The sequence below is a fragment of the Malus domestica genome, chromosome 08 (genome assembly GCF_042453785.1).
Source record: "Malus domestica chromosome 08, GDT2T_hap1".
Lineage (NCBI taxonomy): Eukaryota > Viridiplantae > Streptophyta > Magnoliopsida > Rosales > Rosaceae > Malus > Malus domestica.
Window position 1 is genome coordinate 19,380,983 of NC_091668.1, and position 21,515 is coordinate 19,402,497.

The 21,515-nt window shown below is 36.4% G+C and overlaps 3 protein-coding genes across 5 annotated transcripts; 1 reads left to right on the plus strand and 2 right to left on the minus strand.

Moving 5' to 3' along the window:
• Nucleotides 1–5,850: 5,850 nt before the first annotated feature.
• LOC103450650 (uncharacterized) lies at nucleotides 5,851–12,170 on the plus strand. Of its 2 annotated transcripts, XM_008390015.4 has the most exons (10): nucleotides 5,851–6,139; nucleotides 7,226–7,331; nucleotides 8,696–9,000; nucleotides 9,193–9,298; nucleotides 9,395–9,886; nucleotides 9,971–10,050; nucleotides 10,133–10,257; nucleotides 10,802–11,071; nucleotides 11,691–11,736; nucleotides 11,861–12,170. In XM_008390015.4, exons 1-9 carry the CDS (start codon nucleotides 6,027–6,029, stop codon nucleotides 11,711–11,713), a joined length of 1,620 nt encoding a protein of 539 aa, XP_008388237.3. In that variant the 5' UTR covers nucleotides 5,851–6,026; the 3' UTR covers nucleotides 11,714–11,736; nucleotides 11,861–12,170. The 2 variants fall into 2 exon arrangements, with proteins under 2 accessions (XP_008388237.3, XP_008388236.3); XM_008390014.4 differs by having other exon boundaries at nucleotides 11,691–12,170.
• Nucleotides 12,171–12,436: 266 nt separating this feature from the next.
• Nucleotides 12,437–15,043, minus strand: LOC103450651 (gamma-glutamylcyclotransferase 2-3). Of its 2 annotated transcripts, none has more exons than XM_008390016.4 (8): nucleotides 14,717–15,043; nucleotides 14,512–14,588; nucleotides 14,122–14,175; nucleotides 13,629–13,685; nucleotides 13,506–13,546; nucleotides 13,338–13,409; nucleotides 12,989–13,068; nucleotides 12,437–12,852 (listed from the first exon to the last, which is right to left on the minus strand). In XM_008390016.4, the coding sequence occupies exons 1-8, from the start codon at nucleotides 14,832–14,834 to the stop codon at nucleotides 12,773–12,775; spliced, it is 579 nt and encodes a 192-aa protein (XP_008388238.1). In that variant the 5' UTR covers nucleotides 14,835–15,043; the 3' UTR covers nucleotides 12,437–12,772. The 2 variants fall into 2 exon arrangements, with proteins under 2 accessions (XP_008388238.1, XP_017191963.1); XM_017336474.3 differs by having other exon boundaries at nucleotides 14,512–14,615; nucleotides 14,717–15,005.
• Nucleotides 15,044–18,290: 3,247 nt separating this feature from the next.
• On the minus strand, nucleotides 18,291–20,730 carry LOC103450652 (WAT1-related protein At1g21890). Its single transcript, XM_008390018.3, has 7 exons — nucleotides 20,434–20,730; nucleotides 20,227–20,289; nucleotides 19,962–20,078; nucleotides 19,536–19,770; nucleotides 19,286–19,444; nucleotides 19,012–19,163; nucleotides 18,291–18,876 (listed from the first exon to the last, which is right to left on the minus strand). Exons 1-7 carry the CDS (start codon nucleotides 20,643–20,645, stop codon nucleotides 18,648–18,650), a joined length of 1,167 nt encoding a protein of 388 aa, XP_008388240.2. The 5' UTR covers nucleotides 20,646–20,730; the 3' UTR covers nucleotides 18,291–18,647.
• Nucleotides 20,731–21,515: the final 785 nt, after the last annotated feature.

Consider the following 21,515-nt stretch of genomic DNA (forward strand, 5'->3'; position numbering starts at 1 on the left):
AGATTTCTTTCGTAAATTTGCATCTCCTCTTGGAAGTAGGAAGGTTTAATCAAGAGCATGTGATTTTTCCTTGGACTCGTCGTACTGACTTCTAAGGTATGTCTGTCAGAACATCTCTGAGTCCCCTATACTTTCGTGTTTCTCTAGGACTTGTTGCCCCTTTCTCAAATTAGTAGTTGGCCTGGGACATGGGAGGGGACCGAGTCTTTCAGAGACCCTTGGGTCATTAATCTTCGAACTTACATGGATGAGATTGTCTCGACGTTGCTTTAGAAAGTCTCGACAGTTGCGAAAGACGGCTTTCGATCCTTCCACTCCTTCTGTAAGGAGGTGTCTTCCTTCACTCCTCCTGCTGTGGGTCGAAGCAGCTGGGTCGAAAGAAGTCTTATGTTGGTCACCATTTCGATGAGTAGCTCGCTCCTCAACAGGAATACCCATGTCGAGGGCAAATGACCCTCCGTGTTGGGGGGCACCCAGTTATGGTTGACTTCCACATGGGTGATGAGCTCGTGTGTTTTAGTATATCTAGCCTCATGGAACATCTCGAATACCTTCTTATACTGCTCTTGGAGAATCTCATTCTTCATCGTTATCTTGTTGTTCTGAGCTTCCAGCTCATCGACTTTAGCCTAAAGAGCAAATTTTTTTTTGTTCCTTTCTTTGTTGCTTCGCACCAGGTGTAAGAGGGGTGTCATTCTGTGTGTTGTGGTTTCCTTCGCTCCCCATGTTGGAAAGGGATGCTTGGTCAAAAGATAGTGTACGAATGGTGGAAACCAGCTTAACAAAGCTGAAGAGAGTGGGAATAAGTGTCATTTCCCACAGACGGTGCCAAATGTTGATGTACAAAATCAGTGGGGACTTTGGTACAACAGAAAATGTTAAGTCTGTGACCTTCGCTAGATTGCTTCGATCACTAGTGTGGATAAGTATGTAAATGGATAGAGACAGGGAAGCAAATACAAGATGTACGTGGTTCACCCAGATTGGCTACGTCTACGGAGTAGATGAGTTCTCATTAATTGTGAAGGGTTTACACAAGTACATAGGTTCAAGCTCTCCTTTAGTGAGTACTAGTGAATGATTTAGTACAAATGACATTAGGAAATATTGTGAGAGAATGATCTCTATTTATAGAAGAGAGTTTCTAGTTTCATTTTGACATTGACACGTGTCGTGCTGTGATTGGTCTCTGATGTCGACACGTGTCGCGTTATGATTGGCCTCTAATGTTGACATGTGTCGCGTTGTGATTGGCCTCCTGGTTGAAGGGAAACTCTTGTGGGTCTTTGACGGTATAATGTTGACCGGTGCTTAGTAGTTTCGGGGTTGGTCAAGTATTGTACAAACACACCTCATATTGGACAAAACTCTTTAAATTTAGGTTAAAATCAATAAATATCATTTATATTTCTAACACATCTATTAAAAATCAAAGAAACTCTCATATTTCATCCAAACCAATATTTGACAATCCTAAAGTTTCATTTTGAATTTCCATCATTTCAATTAAAAGCAACCGTTATCGATATGCGATACATATGTGGACATTTCCACAATTTACATACAGAAAATTTTATTTGAACCCATGTAACTTCTTTCTGCTTACAACTTAAATTTTAAATGTTAATTGTCTTTTTTATCCTTTTGTATAGTTACAATATGAAATTAATAATAAAACTTAAATTTATCAATAAACTCAAACCCTATAATTAAATCTATCATCACTCCTTGTTTATCATATGTTCATTTCGACTAAAACCCTAATAGCTCTTATAGAGAAAAACAAGTTTTGATTTTGATTTTTGATTTTTGATTATTAGATGGTGATTTTGAAGTTTTGAATACTCCAACTAAAGTATAAATCGATTTATGAAAAGAAAAATCGTTTGATTTCAATTTTTTTAGAGTTTTGAAGATGAGTAGTTGGGTTTCATTTTTTTTTCGTCAATCCCAGCCTGCGCATAGTTTGCTAAACTTTCTATGGGAAATAGTGCAGATGTTACAAAAGATGTTGCAGACACAAAATTTATTGAATACAAATTCCTTTCTGCAACAACCATAGTGAAAGTATTAATAATTAGTTACAGACACCAAATTTCTTGGATACTAATCCATTTCTATGGAAATTAGAAGTAATGATAATATGTTTGTCATATTAGAAAGAAAAAAATGTTGCTTTGGCATTATAATTTATTGCCGTGCTAGTTTGCCCTTCTACATTAAGCATGCATTAATTACAATGTTATCATTGACTTTTCATGAATAAATTGTTATCCCATGAAAATTGAGGCCTTTGTTTTACTATAAAGATTATACGAAAAAGATCAAATAAGATGCACACATAGGAGATGCCATAGTGCTTTAAAAAAGCTCCACTTGAAATTTTGAAACTTAAAAAAAAAAATTGAATAAGATGCAATGAAGTAATTGATAGAAAAATTTAGAAAAAAAAAATTCAAAAAGCTATGTCAGTAAAGAGCTAAAAGCTAAAGATGAGACAAAGGACTAAGGGCTGGTTTGGTATTGCTGTACTTTGAAAAAAAAGCTGCTGTGAGAATAAGTAGCTGTGTTGTGAGAATAAGCGGATGTGAAATAAATCAGCAGAGTGTTTGGTAAACTTTTTTGTAAAAGTGCTTTTGGAAAAAATAAAAAAAGCAGTCTGATAGTGGGTATTTTCATTAAAGGAGCGCTGTAGCTCTATGTGCTTTGAAAAAAAGTCAGTTTTCCAAAGCTGCAAATAGCAGCTTCAGCTTTTTCCTTTGATTTTAGCTTATTCTCGCATCAACTTTCAAAATAAGCCTTTTTTTTTCAGTTTACCAAACACCTAAAACCCTCACAGTTTTTTTTCATGGATGTTTTTTTTAAGCACCTCACTCCCAAACCACCCCTAAAAGCCTTGTTTCAAATAGCTCAAAGTGGGATGGGGGGACGAAGGACCCAAAAGATTTTTGATTTTGAGTTTCTTTGAAAATACAACATTTGAACTTTGAACTATCTTCTTCTACTTAAGAAAATCTATTATTCCTTCATGCAAATAAAATCACATGGACATAAATATCAAGAAAACAAGAAATTGATAAGTGTTAACAAGTAGAAACTTCATCTAATTATTTAATTTTGGATTTAATTTTTTAATTGGTTGTATAGATAAATTTACATTTTGAATTGAGTTTGGAAGAGTAGTTTAGGTAATAATTTTGAGTTTAATAGAATATTAATTCTTTAATTAAAAATAGTAAGTAACACACCCCGACCTAAATCAGGGCGTGTTGGCCGTCACATGAGAGTGATGTAACCATGTACACAATGTGAAAACAATAAAGATATAAGGGAAAAGCGAAAGAATAAAAATCAAACTACTAGCAGAATTAGCTAAGATAGAGTGCTAGTGTCAGATTAAATGTGAAATACACAACCAGAGCATAAATAGCCTAAGTGCAGTCAAGCAGAACAAGTGCTATTTAACAACACCCAAGGGTGATCCTACGTTTATGATGTTCTGTCAGAACCACCGTCGAAATCCCCGTGAGCCACCCAAGCACTTCTACCTAAAACCTGGAGGGGCGTAAAACATAATGTGTGAGTGGGCAAAAACAAAGCTTTTCAAAATCATTTCATTTCTCAAAAGTTCTAACCCCTCGCCATAAAACCTGTATAATTTCCCAGAAAATAATAGTAATAATAGTTGTATCAGAAATCATACTTAAGATGAAAATCCATAGAAGTATACCATGCAAAAGTATCTCAATGCAATGCCATAAGTAACCCAGACAAAATATATCCATGTCAGATATCGCATCAGCAAAATCTCTTTAACTCAATCTATACGGCTGAGTCTATAACTCATAATCAATCTCAATCATATCAAATCAAATCCTGCACACGAGTCGGGATCACCTAAGGTGGTCTGTACGACAAAACTAAGTGTAAAATAAATATGCTCTAATGCTACGATCACATGAAGACTGTGCGAATAATCGCGGGTCACCTACGAGTCGGAACCACCTATAATGGTATGTACGACAAGCCTATGCACCTAACTTGGATCCAAGGTGAGCATATGGTGTGAGAGGTGAACATCAGGTGAAAGACTGTGCCCTAACTCTGGGCGGGAGCACTAACACCGGGGTGTATGTTTATGAGCTCTCAATACATCACATCATATCTCACATAACTGAAGTAACCTCATATCTTTAATTTATGAACTTACCTGGCACTTACCTATGTGTCCGTAGCACCAATCATAAATATATGCAACTACTAATGCATAAATAAAATAGGCAGATACTTTGCATGGCATTTCAAAACGTATAAGCATTCAAATTCATTTTTTGGGAAGAACTCAACTATATAGGTATATACGGAAAACCAAAAGCCCACTCACTGATATGTCGAAGGGTCGTAGCCCCCAAGCCTCGATTGATGGCGCTCGTCCTCAGGATAGGTCTCACATATATGCTGAATAAACGTTATTTAAAGCACATACACAAAACTAGGAAATAAATTCTCATACATTGCTCAAATGGGGTGTTTGAATATACCACTATGATCTACTCAACCTTAGAAACATCCCCATATTTTTAGAAAAAGTTTTCATGACCCCACGCGCCGGCCAAGGCACGGCCAAATGCGGGGCTCACACGCAGGCACGTGCTTGGCACACTAAACGGATTCCCTAACGGTGTTAGGGAATATTCCGTTAAAAACTAGAATATGCTGTTAATTATACTTGACGACGTCAGAATATTCCGTCAACTTTGACGAAATATTTTTATCCTTCTTCCTTGGTTCAAAAGTGCCGCTGCTATCACCGGAAACTGGGAAAATAATCAAACCTTCATATCTTCTTCGATTCTTAACCAAAATTCACGAAATTTGTACCAAAACGAAGTTTACAATGAGTAGAACAAAACCTTACCAATTTAAAACCCTGAAATCCAAGGGATTTCGTCGGAGAAACATTGATAATCCGGCTAAACTTGAAACTTGCCAAACTCAACTTCCTGACATCCAAAACACTTCGTTTTTCTTCTCCGAGCTTTGCGAAGACGTCGTAAGGCTCACTAGCAACTTAAAATCTCCTAAAAACTTCACATTCACGATCACATGAACAGTGCCTCAAAACTGGGATTTTTGGTTCTCTGGAAAACAAGGTCTTCATGTTAAACTAAGGGCATGGATGACCACCTGGACTCACGAGGAACACATAAACAACCTCCTCGACGTCGATCCGTGAAGATAGGGTACATTAACAAAGTGGTACATTAATAAAGAAGAATGAGTACATTATAAATAAATTAGGGTACATATAAAAGATTAAAAAATTATGAGTACAAATGAATGTTTAAAAAATATAGGCGCTCAAAGAAATTAATACATGGGTACAAAATAAAACTAAAAAGAAAATACTACAAATTTAAAAAATGTTGCAAATTAAAAGTGGGTACAAACTAAAAATATAAATATATGATACAAAGTTTAGACATAAAACATAACCATACCATATGTAATTTTTCTATCATTGATTAATTATACAATGTCACATGAAAGTACTGTACATGGGTATAAACACAAATAAAACTTTAAAAAATATGGGCACAAAAAGAAACTAATATATAGGTACAATTTAAAAATGAAAAAAAAATGGTACAAATTAAAAATAGGTACAAACTAAAAATAAAAATAAATTAACACTAAAGGAATATATTTAAAAATAAAAATATTTTATTATTCAAATAATTAATGATGTTATTAATACCTAAGGACCTTGATCAAAAATTGAAAATGAAAAAAATTTTAATCAGTGGAGTAGCAAAAAGAATGATATAAACCTAATTTCTCCGTATTTTAAACACTGCACCGTATTGGGTGTGAGCATATACAGGGGAAGTAAACTCCTACACTCTCCCCCTTCCTTTGGTCAGTTGGTGTTCTGCTCCCACGTTTTTAAACGCAGAGAGAGGAAGCTGCTTCTTTCGAAGCGCTTGCACTCAGAAACAGAGGAGAGAGGGAGGGGGTTCATAGTAATGGCGGAGGACGCGCAAGATAGCGAGATCCCTCTGAAGGAGGCGCACGATATCCAGTCCCAGATTAAGACTGCTATGCACTTACGCGTCCCTTACTTCAAAGAACAATCCGAGTAATCTCTCTCTCCCTCTCCCTCCCTTACTGAATTCGTTTACTTTTGATGAATTTAATTGCAAATACTAGTGATATTTCTTTTTCTATTTTTTGTTTTATGCCAGAATTTGTTAAAAAAAAAATTCATATGGATTGATTTGTCCTGAAAATTTATAGCTTTGATTTGTGTGTTTTAGGGTTTAATTATGCGCATTATAACTTAATTAAGGGTCACTGTGTAGATGCAAGCGTGTTTAAGTGTGCGGTTAACAGTTTTTGATATGCTTTGTGTTCTTAGGCTTTGCATGTTTAGTTGTTTTGTTTAGGGTTTTGAAGCTTCTGGGTGTTCTATATGTTCTACGCTTCATTTGGGTTTGTAGAATTATAGCGGAATGGATAAAATAAGCGCTTTTGGGCTCGTTGTAGGCGAACTTTGTACGTTTGTCACACCTTAGGTTGTCATATCTCCTCGTTTATTCTCGAAAAAGGAAGGAAAAGCAATGTAACGGATGCAATTCCTTTCCGTAATCTGACGGTTAGGATTGTTCCAGTCATTTCCCGGTATAGGAATTATTTATTCTTTAGCATTCCTTGCTCTAATTTGTGTGGTAATACTTGACTTTCTTTATCTATTTAAACCCCAACTTCGAATTCAACTCCCCAGTGATTTTGTATATGCTTAGCAAAAAATCTCAAAATAAGCTTTTGAGGATGAAGCCAATGCGCTCAATTTTTGTGACCATGTTGCGATATAGCTCTTCCCATTTGCAACTTGATTGCAGTGGTTCATTGCTTGAAAGTTTTATCACAATGATTTCATATGGAAGCTCAAGAAAGTTGTTGTAAAGTTAATTTAGATGCACTTGTGGATTTATGGTTATTATTATTTTCTTTTTGGTGTATATGGTACCCAGATAATAGGCTTTCTTTAACAGATGAATGGTTATTTTATCAACGCCTTTAGAAGCTTATTTGACTATTTATCTTGTGTAAAATTCAAATGGATGATTTTAGTTCAAACATTCTAACACCCATGGTTGTGGGTTGAGCATGTTAGACCTGTCCAAGGTTGGATTACTTATTAAAGTTTTATTTTTGTATGCAGTTCTTTGACTTTTGAGGGCGTCCGAAGAGTCTTAGAGAAAGACCTGGGCTTGGAAACATTTGCATTGGATGTGCACAAAAGATTTGTCAAGGAACATTTGGTGGAGGTATATCTTTCAATATCGAAGATCGTTGTTGTCATTTAGTATGACTATAGTGTACTTGGTCATAACATCGTCGTTTTTATTATGTTTTATTGATGACTTTCATGGTAGCTTAGTATGTTCCCTTTGTTAAATTTTGTATGGGTCATATACTGTTTCTTCAATACTTTCATTGTAGTGTTTTTGCGTCAATCGAAAATAGTTCCATGGGAATGATTTTTGGACTGGAAATATTCTGTATATGTTTTCTTCTATGGTTGTTTTGAATGGAAATTTATTTGTTCTGTGGGAAACTTTCTAGACTCGTGAGCGTTTAGTTTTTCTCAAGTACAGATGCATAGCATTAAAATAAATTCTTATGAAATGAGAATCAAGTAAAAGATGTGCTAGAAAGAGTTACCTAAAGTGAAAGTTTAGAAATTTTCTAAGCCTCCCCTTGTTTTGTCAATTTGTTTTAAAAAAGGTAAGGCTTTTTACCTCAAAAGCTTTCTTCATATATGTTTTATGATCAATGGATTGTACAAAACTACCTTTTGAATCATATATTTTTTCAGATTGTTTTTTGTTGGCGACTTTGGCTCAACAAAAAAACTATCTTGTCTTGTTCTTGAGAATTTCATTTAGTTGAGATAATATCAGAAAGATTTTCTGACTCAGACATTTCCTTTCTAACTAATTAATGTGGTTAGCCCTGCCCTTCTGGTCTTGGATTTGGGCTGTGCATTGACTCTATGGAAGGGGCAGGCCACCATCAAGTTCAATCCTGAGGGGCCATATGCTGATGTATTTACCCAAGCTAGGTTTTACTACCTGTCCCAAAGTTGTGATACTGCAAGGGAGGGTGAGAGGTGGGGAGTACTGGGTGTCTGGTTGCTTTAATTTTTCCCAGAGATGAAGGTTGAACATTTAAGTGATCATGCAGGATAAGATTTATGAGAAACTTGGATGTTTATGCAGATGTGTTCTTTTTTTACTGGGGTGCATTTTTACCAGATCTAATACCTCTGTCCGCAGTCCAAAGTAGTTGTAGGGCTTCAAAATAACAAAAAAATCTTTAAACCAACAAGGTGAATAGGAGACCAAGAAAGCAATATAGTTTCAAGTAGGTGATTCTTCACCATAACCCTGAGGGCATCTCCCATGAGCTCGGGAATTGCCACTGGCCAATTCAATCACCATAGCCAAAATTCCCTCACTCATAAGCCCATGATTTAGGAACATGCCACTTTACCTTCTGCTTTCGTGTTATTTCATTTTGTATTGTATTGTATTACTTTTTTAGTTTATTTATTTATTAATTGGAGTCCAAATGTTTTCGCATGAAATATGTAATCTCTTCATTGCATTTATTCTTTTCGAAATGCTAGGTCTTAGAAGGTGCTGGTGATGACAATACCTCAAAGACATCGGGGGAGACTGATGAAAAAACTCTGGTTAAAGAAGAAGCGGCAGAATCACCAAAACGAAAGTCAAATAAAGATGCGAAGCAAACATGTTCAGAAGATGAGGAGAAAATGGAAGACTCTCCTGTAATGGGGCTTCTGACAGGGCATAAAGCGGCCAAATCTGGAACCGAAGAAACTAAAACTACCAACCAAAAAAAGGGTCCAACTGAGAGTGTGATAAAGTCAGCCCTTATAAAAAGGGGTTCTTATATCAAAGCTAATTCCGAGTATGCTACTTTCTACGAACTAAGTATCAATTATTGCTTTCTATTGCATTAATATACTAATTTTCATGTATGTTCTTGCTCCTCTTTTGATTGTCATTAGAATCTATTTGACTTTTGTCTTTGGATGTTAATTTTCAATGTAGTCAGTTGCCTAGATGAAGTACTCATTATTTATCCTTCCTCTCATGACAGAAAGATTACTCTGGTTGGACTTCGCCGACTTTTGGAGGAAGATCTTAAGCTTCAGAAATATACTCTTGACTCCTTTAAGAAGTTTATAAGTCAGCAACTAGACGAGGTAAGATAATATTTTTTTTTATAGAGGCATCTTGAAATTCTAGAAGTGAATACGTCTATCGGTGTAGTCATACTTTGCATATATTCTCCTTTTTAGGTTCTAGAATCTTGTGAAAATTCTGAACCTGCAACAACTGCCAAGAAAAATGTTCAGAGGAGTGCTCAGAGAAAAGCATCCACTAAGGTGAGAAGCGATGGGAGTTCTGGTTCTTCAGATAATGAAAGTAGTGAGGAAGAAGATGAAGTAAAACCTAAAAGAAAAAGTGCTCCAAAAGGAAGGACGCAGAAAAGTGCTCAGAGAAAAGCATCCACTAAGGTCAGAGGCCATGAGAGGTCTGGTTCTTCAGATAATGAAATTAGTGAGGAAGAAGATGAAGTAAAACCTAGAAGCAAAAGTGTTCCAAAAGGAAAGATGCAGAATATGGACAGCCTTAAGAAACGGAAAATATTGGCTAAGGAGACTAACGTCTCTGGAAAGAAGAGGATCAAGCCTCCTCGGAAAGAACCAGAAGAAAAAAGTGATGCAGAAGACGGTGGAAATGTCTCTGAAGATGACAATTCTCAGTCATCTGCCGAAAAACCTGTAAAGGTAATTACCTTGTATGTTTCTCAAGTCTGAACCATAAAACTAGGCTATGTCTATTATTGAATCATACTATTTGTCAATTTGTAGAAGAAAGAAGTTTCAACAACACCTGCATATGGGAAACGTGTGGAGCATCTACGATCAGTTATCAAAGCATGTGGAATGAGGTTTTTCATCTATGACTCTATGCATATTAAGACTTGTATCCTTGACATTGTTACATTATGATGTTTATTATCTGTTATACAGCGTTGCCCCCTCAGTTTACAAGAAAGTCAAGCAGGTGCCTGAGAACAAACGTGAAGTGCACCTGATAAAGGAGTTAGAGGAGATACTCGCTAGAGAAGGATTATCTGCACATCCCTCTGAGAAAGGTGAGTATTCAAATGTAGCCTTTAATGGTGATACTCGCAATACCAACTGTGGATATGATTTGATCTAATTTATCCAGATGTTATATAAAGGAAACTTTGCTAGGTTTCATCTAGGAATTTGGGTTTAGGATTAACATGGAAGATGTGATGTACAATGTTACTTGAAGTCTTTGTGAATGCTGAATCATAATCATTGGTTCGTCCTTATCATCTTCACATGTATGGCAATGTCAATCCCCATGGATGGCATCGGATTGTGTGGATTCAGATCAGCTTTCAATGAGTTAGGGACTGATAGCATTGATTGGGCCGCATATGTTGACCCACATATGTTGATTCTTGAGTATACAAAGAAATACAATGAATGCATTCAGTGGGTCCTCTGGTTCTCTGTGATTGTTCCTACTTGTTTGCCTGAAAATACCTTAGAAATTATTCTTGCAAGTGTAAATCATTCTCCATGGGGGTGTGGTTTCACCATACATCTTTTATCCTGACTATGTCACACTTGTAAGGATTGATACCGTCTATTACCTTATTTCAGAAATCAAGGAAGTCAAAAAGAAAAAGGAAAGGGCAAAAGAGCTCGAAGGCATTGACATGAGTAACATTGTAACCAGTTCACGTAGGAGGTCCACTACTAGTTTTGTGCCTCCTCCAATTCCCCAAATACCAGTTGAAAGTGAATCTGATGATGCTGAAAGTTCAGATGATCACAATGATGAAGATGACGACAGTGACAAGGAAGAGAATGAGGTTGAGGACGAGGACAATGAGGATAATGGTAATAGTGATAGCAACCATAGTGACGAGGGTAAGTTTTAATTCAAGAACTTTAATGTCATTTATTGCCTATTATGAATGGAAACTAGGGTTATGAGGATGAGAATTTTATGATTTACAGTGCTTCTGCAGTGTTACCTATGCATTCATTATGCATTTGTCGAGGTCAAATCATTACGGTTTGTGGCTTCCATGTTTTACCAAGGATTCTAGCATTTATTTATTAACCAAAACTGATACGATCATTAACATCCTACATTTGGAGCTAATGAGGTATCCAATGTCAATTAATGTTTAGAGGGAGCGCACGGATGTATTTTTCATTAAGTTCTTGCTCGACCTCCATCTAATACAATAAATCTCTGTATTCTGTTCATGAGTCAGAGTTGTATAATACAGTTCACAGAGTAAACTTCAGAAAAAAGGAAGTTAGGATATCTCGAGTTTAGAGGCATGCAGGGAAGGATTACATCACAATGTTTCTTTTACATTGAGCAGATTAAACGTGTATTGGAAAGTCGTAAGATGCAAGTTCAAATGTTTATCTTGGTGGTAGTACTATATGTGCAATTCTTGGAGTTGCTCTCTTTAGTTAACATCATTGGATTCATACGAAGTTATTCTGACGAAGTTTTCCTTTATTTATGCAGATGAAGCTGATGACAGCGATTAAATTTTAAACTGTTTATGTACAATGTAGAGTCAGTATAGCCTTCTCTGATATTTCTTATGGGTGTGGGATAAATAGCAGTAATGAAGTTGAACCAACAACTTTGAGTTATATCAGCAAATAACCTTATCAATCTTACTGCCAAAACAGCTCTTTGCACATCAGAAGTAGGGATGATGATTCTCTCAACAAATTGTTTTCTTCGGGTGGTTAAAGCCGACGCCCGTCTTGCTGCAGTTGGCATAAAACTGTTCTTTTGAAGTTGGATTGAGCATGCCAGAGAGGAAAATCCGACAAGCATTTCCCAACTTCATCTACTTTTAATGATAACTATAGCGACCTGTTTGTTCGATTTTGATGCTAAGGTACATTGCTGTAATGTTCAATTTACTGTATCTGTAAGATTGATTGTCTCGTGGTTATATCGCGGTTAATGTGAAATGCAAGCTGTTGTGATGTATTATTAGCTCTGATTCTCCTTGCTAGTGGAATAATTGCCTTTTTCCAGTTGATGCAATTTAAGAGTAATCACCCATGGAGAGGATATCTTTTCTTCTCCTGTTTGAGAACAACGTCTGTAACTAACGTCCCAATGTCGTAAACTTGTTTGTTTATGGGACTCGTGGGTGTAAATTGGTTCAATACAGTTTAGGGACCAATTCGATCATGTTTTTCGCAGGATTTCTGTGTCGTGCAAAATTTGCGGTTCACCGTGATTGTTACAACTTTGCCTGAAAATACCTGAATTTAGTCAAATATCCACTGTCAATTTACACTCAATGGCGAACCACGATGCCAGCATTGAACGGGACAAGCTCGTTCTCATTGTCCAGCGGAACCTTCAAGCTAAACCAGTCGCCCAACTAATTGAGTCTCTCGTCATGCAGACTAATTCAACATGAACAAGAGTTTACAAATGAGGAATTGTTGATGATGGACATCAAAGTGCCATCCAAAATAAATCGAAAGGCGAAACAATGTTTTATCGGACTACATGTTCTGGTAACAGATTCATATAACTGTTATGCCGGGGGACCTGTAAAATCATAAAGCTTATTGGCCTCATGCTGAAGTCAGCTCCCTCTCCGACAGGATGCGCCTCACTTCGTTTGCAAGATCCAATACATGTCTGTCCTTGCATCCTGCGGCAAGAAAATCAAAGGGGCAAAAAACAAAAGCAAAGAAAGAAGAACTTACTTCGAAGAAATGGAGAAGCATGGAGATCTGAAATGACTGGATAAACAAATTACGGGGTACCAAACCCGGAGAGAACCTTACCTAGTTGAAGAAGTGCCTCTTCAAGGCGGAAAAGGTAGTCTCTATTAGGCCCCGAGGGGCCTTCAGCCTGAACAATTTGTCTGCAGATATATAGGAAAGGATGCATCAGGGTCAATACCATTTTTTTCTTTCTATGACTGGCAACTGATCAAGGAATTAGGCATAAAAGCTAATGTATCTTATCATTCAGATTTTCGGCGAGGCAGATTTCACGAAAACAGAAGCAAGATACTCCTACTTACATTTAATTCTCGACTAACTCAGATTCAAAGTTTAGCCCAGCAGCGGCGTTATAGATGTTTTCTACTACATCAATCTAGATAAACATGAAGCGATGAGATTTACATACTTGGAAATCTCTTCAGTGGATGCAGGACCCAAGTAGTTCACATTATGTTTCTTGTCCGGAGAGGCGATGTATCTAAATAGTGACAATGTCAGTTCTGAACCGGTTGCACTAAATGCAAAAATACATGTACGAAGATGCAGAAAGTTCTTGTTGATTTTCGCTACTTACACCATTACACCTGAAACAGCTGCAGTTGTCGCCATTGGATCCTGAGAAATTTCTATATTTTGCTTAACAAACAAAAACGATAAAAATGCTAGAGAACACGCTACAAAGGGATCTTTTACTTACGGTGAAGAAATCAAGATAAGCCTTCTTGTCATACTGCTTCTCCCTCACTTCTAAATACTGTGTTACAATGCCATAAATCAAGTTCTGTTTCGAGATACTAATCGCTACTTGAAAAGAAGAAAAATGGAACAAGGTGTGAATTATGAATGAGCACATTTCGCAAGCTCACCGTTGGAAGAGCCAAACAACAAGTGACAAGGATAAAATGATATATTCTGGATCGTAACATAGTCTAGAAATTTCAAGCCCCGAAAGAACTGGACCTAATGCCACAGATTCGATACATTGTGATTTCCCTTCTAAGATGTTCCGATGACAACCAATAAATTGCAGCAGAACAGAGAGTGCCGAAAGATATAACTTGGAACTTTGAACAATCTTAGTAAAGGAAATGCAGCCACAAAAAACATGTGCACAACACCAAGAGAGCAACAGATACTAGCAAAAGAACCAATTTAACATCGAGATAAACTTTTTAAGATTAAAAAACTACCGTTATAGCAACTTCTTGATCTTCCTTGTTTGAGATCTTGTAGGCAACTCCCCACTACAAACTCACAAGATAAAGGAGATTAACAATAAAATTACACGACAATTTGATAATTCCAACACAAAATGAAATTGATACACCACCGCGCATTTCTTTCTTTTTAAAAAAAATTGATGTTCTAAACTACTCTAATCTGCAGTGACGAGGGCCTTGTAAACACCACCACATTACTAAACTGAATATCTGGTGTATTCAACAATAGGGAGACATGTAAACACAAGCAACCATTACAAAAGAAATTATGTATCTTCGATCCAAAAGACTAATAGCAAAATACCAAATTGAAAAACAAAAACTCCAAATAGTTTTGAACTTGTTGGAACAGCAACTTACACAGACTTCTCCTTCTGCAGGTTCCAATGTGACTGTTCTTCCTGGATATTCAGGCGTCCCTCTATGGTCCGTACTGCCTATTAAAAACAGACCCACCAACGCAACTTTGAACAGATTGCAGAAAACATTAATATATCTATGTACATACATACATACATACATATATATATATTATATGTAGAGACCCAGAGAGATAGAGAGAGACCTTGGTAGAAGACACGGCGATAGCCTTTGATGAAGCCGACCAGGCGCTCATCGTAGTTAAAACCAGCCTTCCAGATAAGAGAGCCATACCCAAATACCCATATCGGCGATATAGCCATTTTTGAGCTATTCCGATCAAAATTCTCCTCAGCTCGTCACTTCCTCCACAGCAGGAGGAGAAGTGGACTACAGCGAGTTAGGTAAAGCGCTGATGCAACCTTGTTTTTGTCTTACGGGTAAATAAAGATGATGCGATCGAAGAGCGAAGAGGAGAAGGAATAAAGAGGGACATGGTTTCGAGCGCCTGTGCCATCTACATCTACTTTCCAATCTCATTTTTAGCTTCTAATGGAAAATTGCCACGTCCTTCGTACAAATTTTGCATGTGTAAAATGTGCATAAAACTTGGAGAAGGTCTTGGATGCCACGAGTTTGCTGACATGTAGCATTTTGTACTAATAATAAGAAGATATGTGTTAGTTTTTCTCACACGTCTGTTTGTTACTGACACGAAACGACACGTAGCGATAAATCCCTACCACACAAGTTCTCTAAAACTAGAACAATGCTATTCATGTCATTTTTTTAAGGAATGCAATTTTTGTGTGTAGTATAGCATCATATTGAGAGGAATCTTAACAACTGTGTAATGCAGTTTTGTTCGGTGCCTCAAATTAGTAGTAGAATCAAACTAAATCAAACCATTTAATGACTGATTTGATTCGGTTTTCCTTCATATGAAGTTAAGCAAATACTATAGATTCTTTTACATGTATCAATTAAAAGGAACTTCATAAAGATGGAGGTGTTTTGAGAGGGAGATTCGAAGACATGTTCTCTAATGCAAAGATAGATATGTTCTTATTCACTTGAACTATAAATTTCTTGTACAATTCGACATTAAAATTAAATTATAGATAAAAAAAATATCAATCTTAAAGTTAACAAAAAACTCCATGATTAGTGAAGGTAGGATTGAGACCACCAAGGCCCTTAGTGGAAAATGACCGTGTTTAACTAGAGTCCCTAGCAAAATTAGCTTCTTGGTAAGCATGTGAAACTTTTATGTCAAAAGTTGAGAATATAAGATATGTAAACTTTTCCGTGTTAAGTTATGTGTCCGCTTTTCTTGTTAGCCCATATAACACCCTTGTTCTTTTTAGTTTGATAAGGTTTCAAATTTGTTTCGATACATAAAAGGTTCTAAAAAACGCTAGGCGTTAGACGTTAGTCGGACGGCAAGCTGAGGCCCTAGTACCTAAGCGGTAGACAGGGCCCAGGCGAATTTAAGTAATTTTATTATATATCATATAAATAAGTGTCTATTTATATGTAAAAAAATTACATAATTGTGTAGGAATATATAAATTGCAAAATTAAATGACATAATTAGAACATATTGATAACATGTGGGAAAAAAATCTTATAATGAGTGTTCATGCAAGTATTCAACAAGTTTCTTATATTTGGCTTTTTATCCAAAATGGTTCCTGAGATTTGCATAACACATAATTTTGGTATCTGAGATTGAAAATCAATAGAAATAGTCCTTGAGATTTTCCACTATCCATGATTTTGATCATTCCGTAAAAAACTCCGTTAAGTTGTTTCGAAGCTCTTGGCTAGAAGTTTGGGCAATTTTCAAAGCTTCGTAACTCAATTGTTTCTTAACCAAAATTCGACCCGTAATCTATCAAAATGAAGATAGGAAAGTATAGAACAAGATTATACCTATTTGGAAGCCCAATGGTTACCAGAGATGGCCAGAAAATAGCCTGAAAGGTGACTGGTCCGCCGAAAAATTGGAAAACTCGCCGGAAACTGGGTAAACTTTAAACGTTAATAACTTCTTCAATACTCAACAAAATCGAGTGATTCAAAAATAAAAATCATACTTCATGATGAGATGAAGAGAATGGTACCTTTATCGATGGCTAACTCACTGTGGTTTGGCCGGAAAATGACTCAAAAGTGGCTATCTTGGTCTTGTCAAGTTAGCCACTTTCGAGCCATTTTCCGGCTAAATCACGGAGAGTTAGCCATCTCAAAAGGTACCATTCTCTTCATCTTATCAATAAGTATGATGTTAATTATTGAATCACTCGATTTCGTGAGTATTGAAGAAGTTATGAGCGTTTAAAGTTTACCCAGTGTCCGGCGAGTTTTCTAGTTTTACCACGGATCAGTCACTTTTCAGGCTATTTTCCGGCTATATCTGGCAACCATTGGGCTTCCAAATAGGTATAATCTTGTTCTACACTTTTCTATCTTCATTTTGATATATTATGGGTCCAATTTGGTTAAGAAACGATTGAGTTACGAAGCTTTGAAAATTGCCCAAACTTCTGGCCAAGAGCTCTGGAACCATTTAACGAAATGACCAAAATCATGGATGGTGTAAAATCTCAGAGACCATTTTTATTGATTTTCAATCTCAGGGACCAAAATTATGTGTTATGCAAATCTCAGGGACCATTTTGGATAAAAAGCCCTTATATTTTATTGAAAAAAATAAAATGCAAAATGAAAGGTATCGTTTTTCTGTCTAAGTGAGAGTTGGGACCTAAGCGGGTGCCTAGGCGAGACTATGCGGTCTAGGCAGGCACCTAGTTGGGCTAGGCAAACGTCTAAGCAATTCTTAATTTTCAAATTCCTAGGGATTAATCGAGGCAGTGGCCAGCCGCCTAGTGCCTAGACGGCACTATGGCGAGGATTTTTAGAATAGTGGATACATGTATATAATTTTTTTTGAAAGGATAATATGAATTAGGCGAAGTCGAGCTACGCATAAGGCTTAGTAGTTGGACTTCCAATTAAAAGTGTACTATCTTAGTTTAGGAATTCACCTTAGGTCGAAATTCCAATTAATCTTCAAGATTTTCTATGGTGCTTACTTCAGACCACAGTAGAATTTTGTTATCCATGTGTTGATGAGTAGATTTTATATTATATATTTTACCCTAATCTTAGTATATTTTGGTTAATATTTTGGAAGAATTTTGATACTTTGAATTGTATTTTCAATATAGGACTTTTGACTTCCTCTGGAGCAAAACAGGACCAAATGGACGAATTTTGGAGTAATTCTAGTTGGAAGATGTTCATAAGTCACTTAGCTTAATTGTCTCAAAATTTGGGATTTTTCCACCAAGCGGTTATTTTCTGGCGATAAAATAAAGGAACGATGCGTAGTGTTGGAAAATGACCTCGGATGGTTTCGTGGCCTTCTGAAGATGTGTTCAGAATGTCCTAATCTTTAAAACAAGCTATCTTGGGCCTAATTTGGAGGAGATCTGAGGCTAAAACGTGGCTGGACAAGTGTTTGGCAGATTCCCCTAATTTAATTAGGGTTTTATTTTCTAAAATATTTTATTATTTTTCTTAGTTTCCTAATGGGAATGAATAATAAGCAAAAACATTCCCCGGATAAATTGAAAAACAAAAGAACAAACTGAAGAGAGAGAAAAATTGGAAAACAGAGACAACCTACGATGTAGGCAAACATATATTTCCCTCTGGATCCGGATTCTCTCTCTCTCCTCCCCTCTATTTACCTCCTATTTGAACTCTCAAAATTATACCACACACATATCATGTGTTGCCTTCTTTATTGAGAGAGAAAAAGAGAAAATAGAGAGATAAATAGTGGAAATATGAGTAGAGAGAATCTAACTCTCCACCCTCATTCTCAAAGGTACATTCAAAATTACACATTTTCAGATGAAGTCTCACTTGTTTCCATGAGGATGATTTGATGCTAAATCCACCTTTAATTTGTTGCAAGGTGTTTAAATTCGAATTTTATCCCTTTCATAAAATTCCTAGAAGATAGAAAAAAAGAAAAAAAAAAGAAAAACAAAATACAATATCACTTAAGGAGATCTTGAAAATTGTAATTAAACCTCCATGGGATTAATCTTGGACAGTACTTTTCATGATTCTTGTGCTTTGATTGGAAACTTGAAGTCCCCAGCAGTTCCAGTAGTACTATCCTTAGTGTTGTTATCCACAGTGATCGATGACCTTTTACTGTCCGTGATTGGCAATTCATGAGCAACAGCTTTCTCGTCTTTGATCAATAAGGCAGAGGTTGTAGGATCTTTGCTTTTACCCCAAACAACAGCATAGAGGCCGATGACTATGAGAATAGTTCCAAGTATACTGCAAACAACAAAAGAAAAATAACATGCAACACTAGGGTTTAGGGTTCATTTTGTTAGAAGAGATCCTGAGTAACAACTATTCTTGAATTAAAATAGATCGTAAATATTAATTTGTAGCTAATCATGTATATACCTTCCGAGGCGGACTTGCTCAGCTAAAATGATGGCGGCTAGAGCGGCGGTGATGATCATGGCCAGTGGGCTGAAAGCTGTCACGAAAACTGGACCTTGTTCCTTCATCACAATACCTTGCACATAATATGCAATTCCAGAGCAAACTATCCCCTATTCACAATAAGATTCATTTTGTCAAACAACTTTGCAACAGTCCCAACTAGGAATTAAAGTATTAAAGTTTGTAATTAGCTTGTAATAGTTGATTTATATGATAATATATTGGTACTCACAGAGTAAGCAGCAGCAAGAAGCCTGTAGTCCCAGCCTATAACCCAAACACTCATGCTGTGTTCAACTACGAACGTGGCTATGGCCCCTTCCAATGCACCCATTAAACATATCAAAGCAGTGAGAGAGAGCTCGGCTGGGTATAGCTTTAGTGTGAAAGACTGCACCAAACATACAATAATAATGTTCAAATTAATTCACAATTAATAAACATTTGAGTCTTGCTAAACGTACGACAAGGTAGCTACTCACTTGTACAATGAAGAAGCCGGACCAACCGCAACAACGGGCTAGGAGCATCATAGTGCCGGTGACCCAATGTTGTTCGCCGGATGTGGTGCTGGTGTGGTGGCTTTGTCCTTGTCCACTTATAAATTCAATGATGGGACCTTTGTACCATGTCATCACCATCGCTCCTGTGACTGTGATTGCAGTCCCGATCACCTTTGCTACACTAGGCAGCTTCTTGAAATTGACTTTTTCTAACCTAAATATTGGAATAATGACCTTAATTAGTGCATGTTAATAATTTAAATACATTAACTAATTGCATTTCTTCTTGTGAGAAATTTTGCTCCAACACGTGCGTTGTATATGTAATCCAACTTTGCTAGTGTATGATGCCGTAGACGATTGTGGTAAAAATTATATAATGATAGGTTAATTATGAACTTTTACCTGAAAATAAGTGCAAAAATGAAGGTAATGGCAGGGAGGATATTAGCAGTGGCAGATGCAAATGTTGCTGAGGTATATGTCATTCCCACAAAGTACAAGTTCTGAGCAAAAACAGGCCTGCAGGAAGTGATCATTACGTGAAAATGATAATTCTCTCTCAAAATTCAAAAACTAATAACTTAAAATCTAGCCATGTATAATTAAATTCATTGTGTTTCTGGAGTTGCGTGTAAATAACAAAATACTACATGTTTTAGTGACTTACTCGAGAAAACCAAGCACCATTATTCTTAGGAAGATCCCCAGAGTCATTTTTGGCCTTATTTTCCTGTAAAAAGAGTTGAAATCAAACAGTAAGTTCAAGTAGTAACAACATATATAATTAGTTTAATTAGGTAAAACAATCCATATATATATATATATATATATATGCATGCATGCATGCATGCGCATATATGGGAGAGAAAGAGACCTTTCAAGAACTAGTGCGAATGGTGCAATAACAGCAAAGGCAATCAAATGCCTGTACACAGAAAGAACAAAGTGATTGATGCCACGCCTCAAACCAACCATGCTGAGAATATACATTCCTGCATATCCAAATTGCAAAGAAACCATAGCCACGTAAGGCTTTATCTTGTGAAGAAAGAGATTCAATTTTCCTCTTGCACTTTGGTCTCCCATCTTTATTTTTCCGTCACACACACACTCTCTTTCTCTAACCTTCTCGTACGATTTACTTGTACTTCTCTTCTATGCTTGCATGCCAACACCAAAACGAGAAAGGCCCTTTTATAGAGAACCCAAAAGGCAATAATAATTAAGACAAGCCTAACTGCTTCTACTTTCTACATGCCCAAGCACTAATCTTTGGATTATCTTTATCCATTAGCAATAAACAACCTTATTACAAGAAATTACAGTCATTGTAGAATCTTATGTGGATTCCTATACGAAAATGAGGTGTCACCTTTTTATTGGGGGCCTACATCCAATAAGTAGAAATTCGGATCCCTCATCTGAAAAAGCTTGCCTACATTATCAATCTCTGAACTCCCCCATCCATGGGGGGATTTAAGAGTACCGTGATTCAATCCATCTTAAACTAGATTTGTTGAAAAAATATATCTAGTAATTCCAATGGTTTTCACCCTTCTTACAATTTATTCTAGACGAAGTCAATATTTTGTCATCAAATTCAATCCAAAGTTGAAACTTCATTCTATATTGATTGTTATTTCGTGTATATATATTTTTGGGTAAATTTCTGTTTACTACTCTTAAGTTTCATGATTTTCAACATTTGGTACATCAAGTTTTTTTCGTTCCAGAGTCATACCTAAAGTGTAAATTTTGGAACAGTCTCATATATCCGTTAGTCAAACTGTTAAACTTGCTGTTAACTGATGATGTGGCACCTATGTGGACAATGACTGAACGCCACGTGTCATTAAAAAAAATTAAAAAGATTAAACTATTAAATTAATTAATTAAAAAAAGTATTAAAAAAAAAGAAACCCATAACCCATTTGTCTTCCCCACCCCGACCCCCTC

What these genes read in the sequence shown, in the direction of transcription:
- LOC103450651 (XM_017336474.3), bottom strand. Translation starts at nt 14,834, where the DNA reads ATGGCTATATCGCCGATATGGGTATTTGGGTATGGCTCTCTTATCTGG. An exon ending in CTTATCTTGATTTCTTCACC is followed by an intron (nt 13,547 to 13,628) that starts GTAAGTAAAAGA and finishes GAAATTTCTCAG; the next exon opens with GATCCAATGGCGACAACTGC. An exon ending in TCCACTGAAGAGATTTCCAA is followed by an intron (nt 13,069 to 13,337) that starts GTATGTAAATCT and finishes ATATATCTGCAG; the next exon opens with ACAAATTGTTCAGGCTGAAG.
- LOC103450652 (XM_008390018.3), bottom strand. Translation starts at nt 20,645, where the DNA reads ATGGGAGACCAAAGTGCAAGAGGAAAATTGAATCTCTTTCTTCACAAG. An exon ending in CCGGCTTCTTCATTGTACAA is followed by an intron (nt 19,445 to 19,535) that starts GTGAGTAGCTAC and finishes TGTTTGGTGCAG; the next exon opens with TCTTTCACACTAAAGCTATA. An exon ending in TTCTTGCTGCTGCTTACTCT is followed by an intron (nt 19,164 to 19,285) that starts GTGAGTACCAAT and finishes TATTGTGAATAG; the next exon opens with GGGATAGTTTGCTCTGGAAT.
- LOC103450650 (XM_008390014.4), top strand. Translation starts at nt 6,027, where the DNA reads ATGGCGGAGGACGCGCAAGATAGCGAGATCCCTCTGAAGGAGGCGCAC. An exon ending in TCAAGGAACATTTGGTGGAG is followed by an intron (nt 7,332 to 8,695) that starts GTATATCTTTCA and finishes TCGAAATGCTAG; the next exon opens with GTCTTAGAAGGTGCTGGTGA. An exon ending in CTGCCGAAAAACCTGTAAAG is followed by an intron (nt 9,887 to 9,970) that starts GTAATTACCTTG and finishes GTCAATTTGTAG; the next exon opens with AAGAAAGAAGTTTCAACAAC.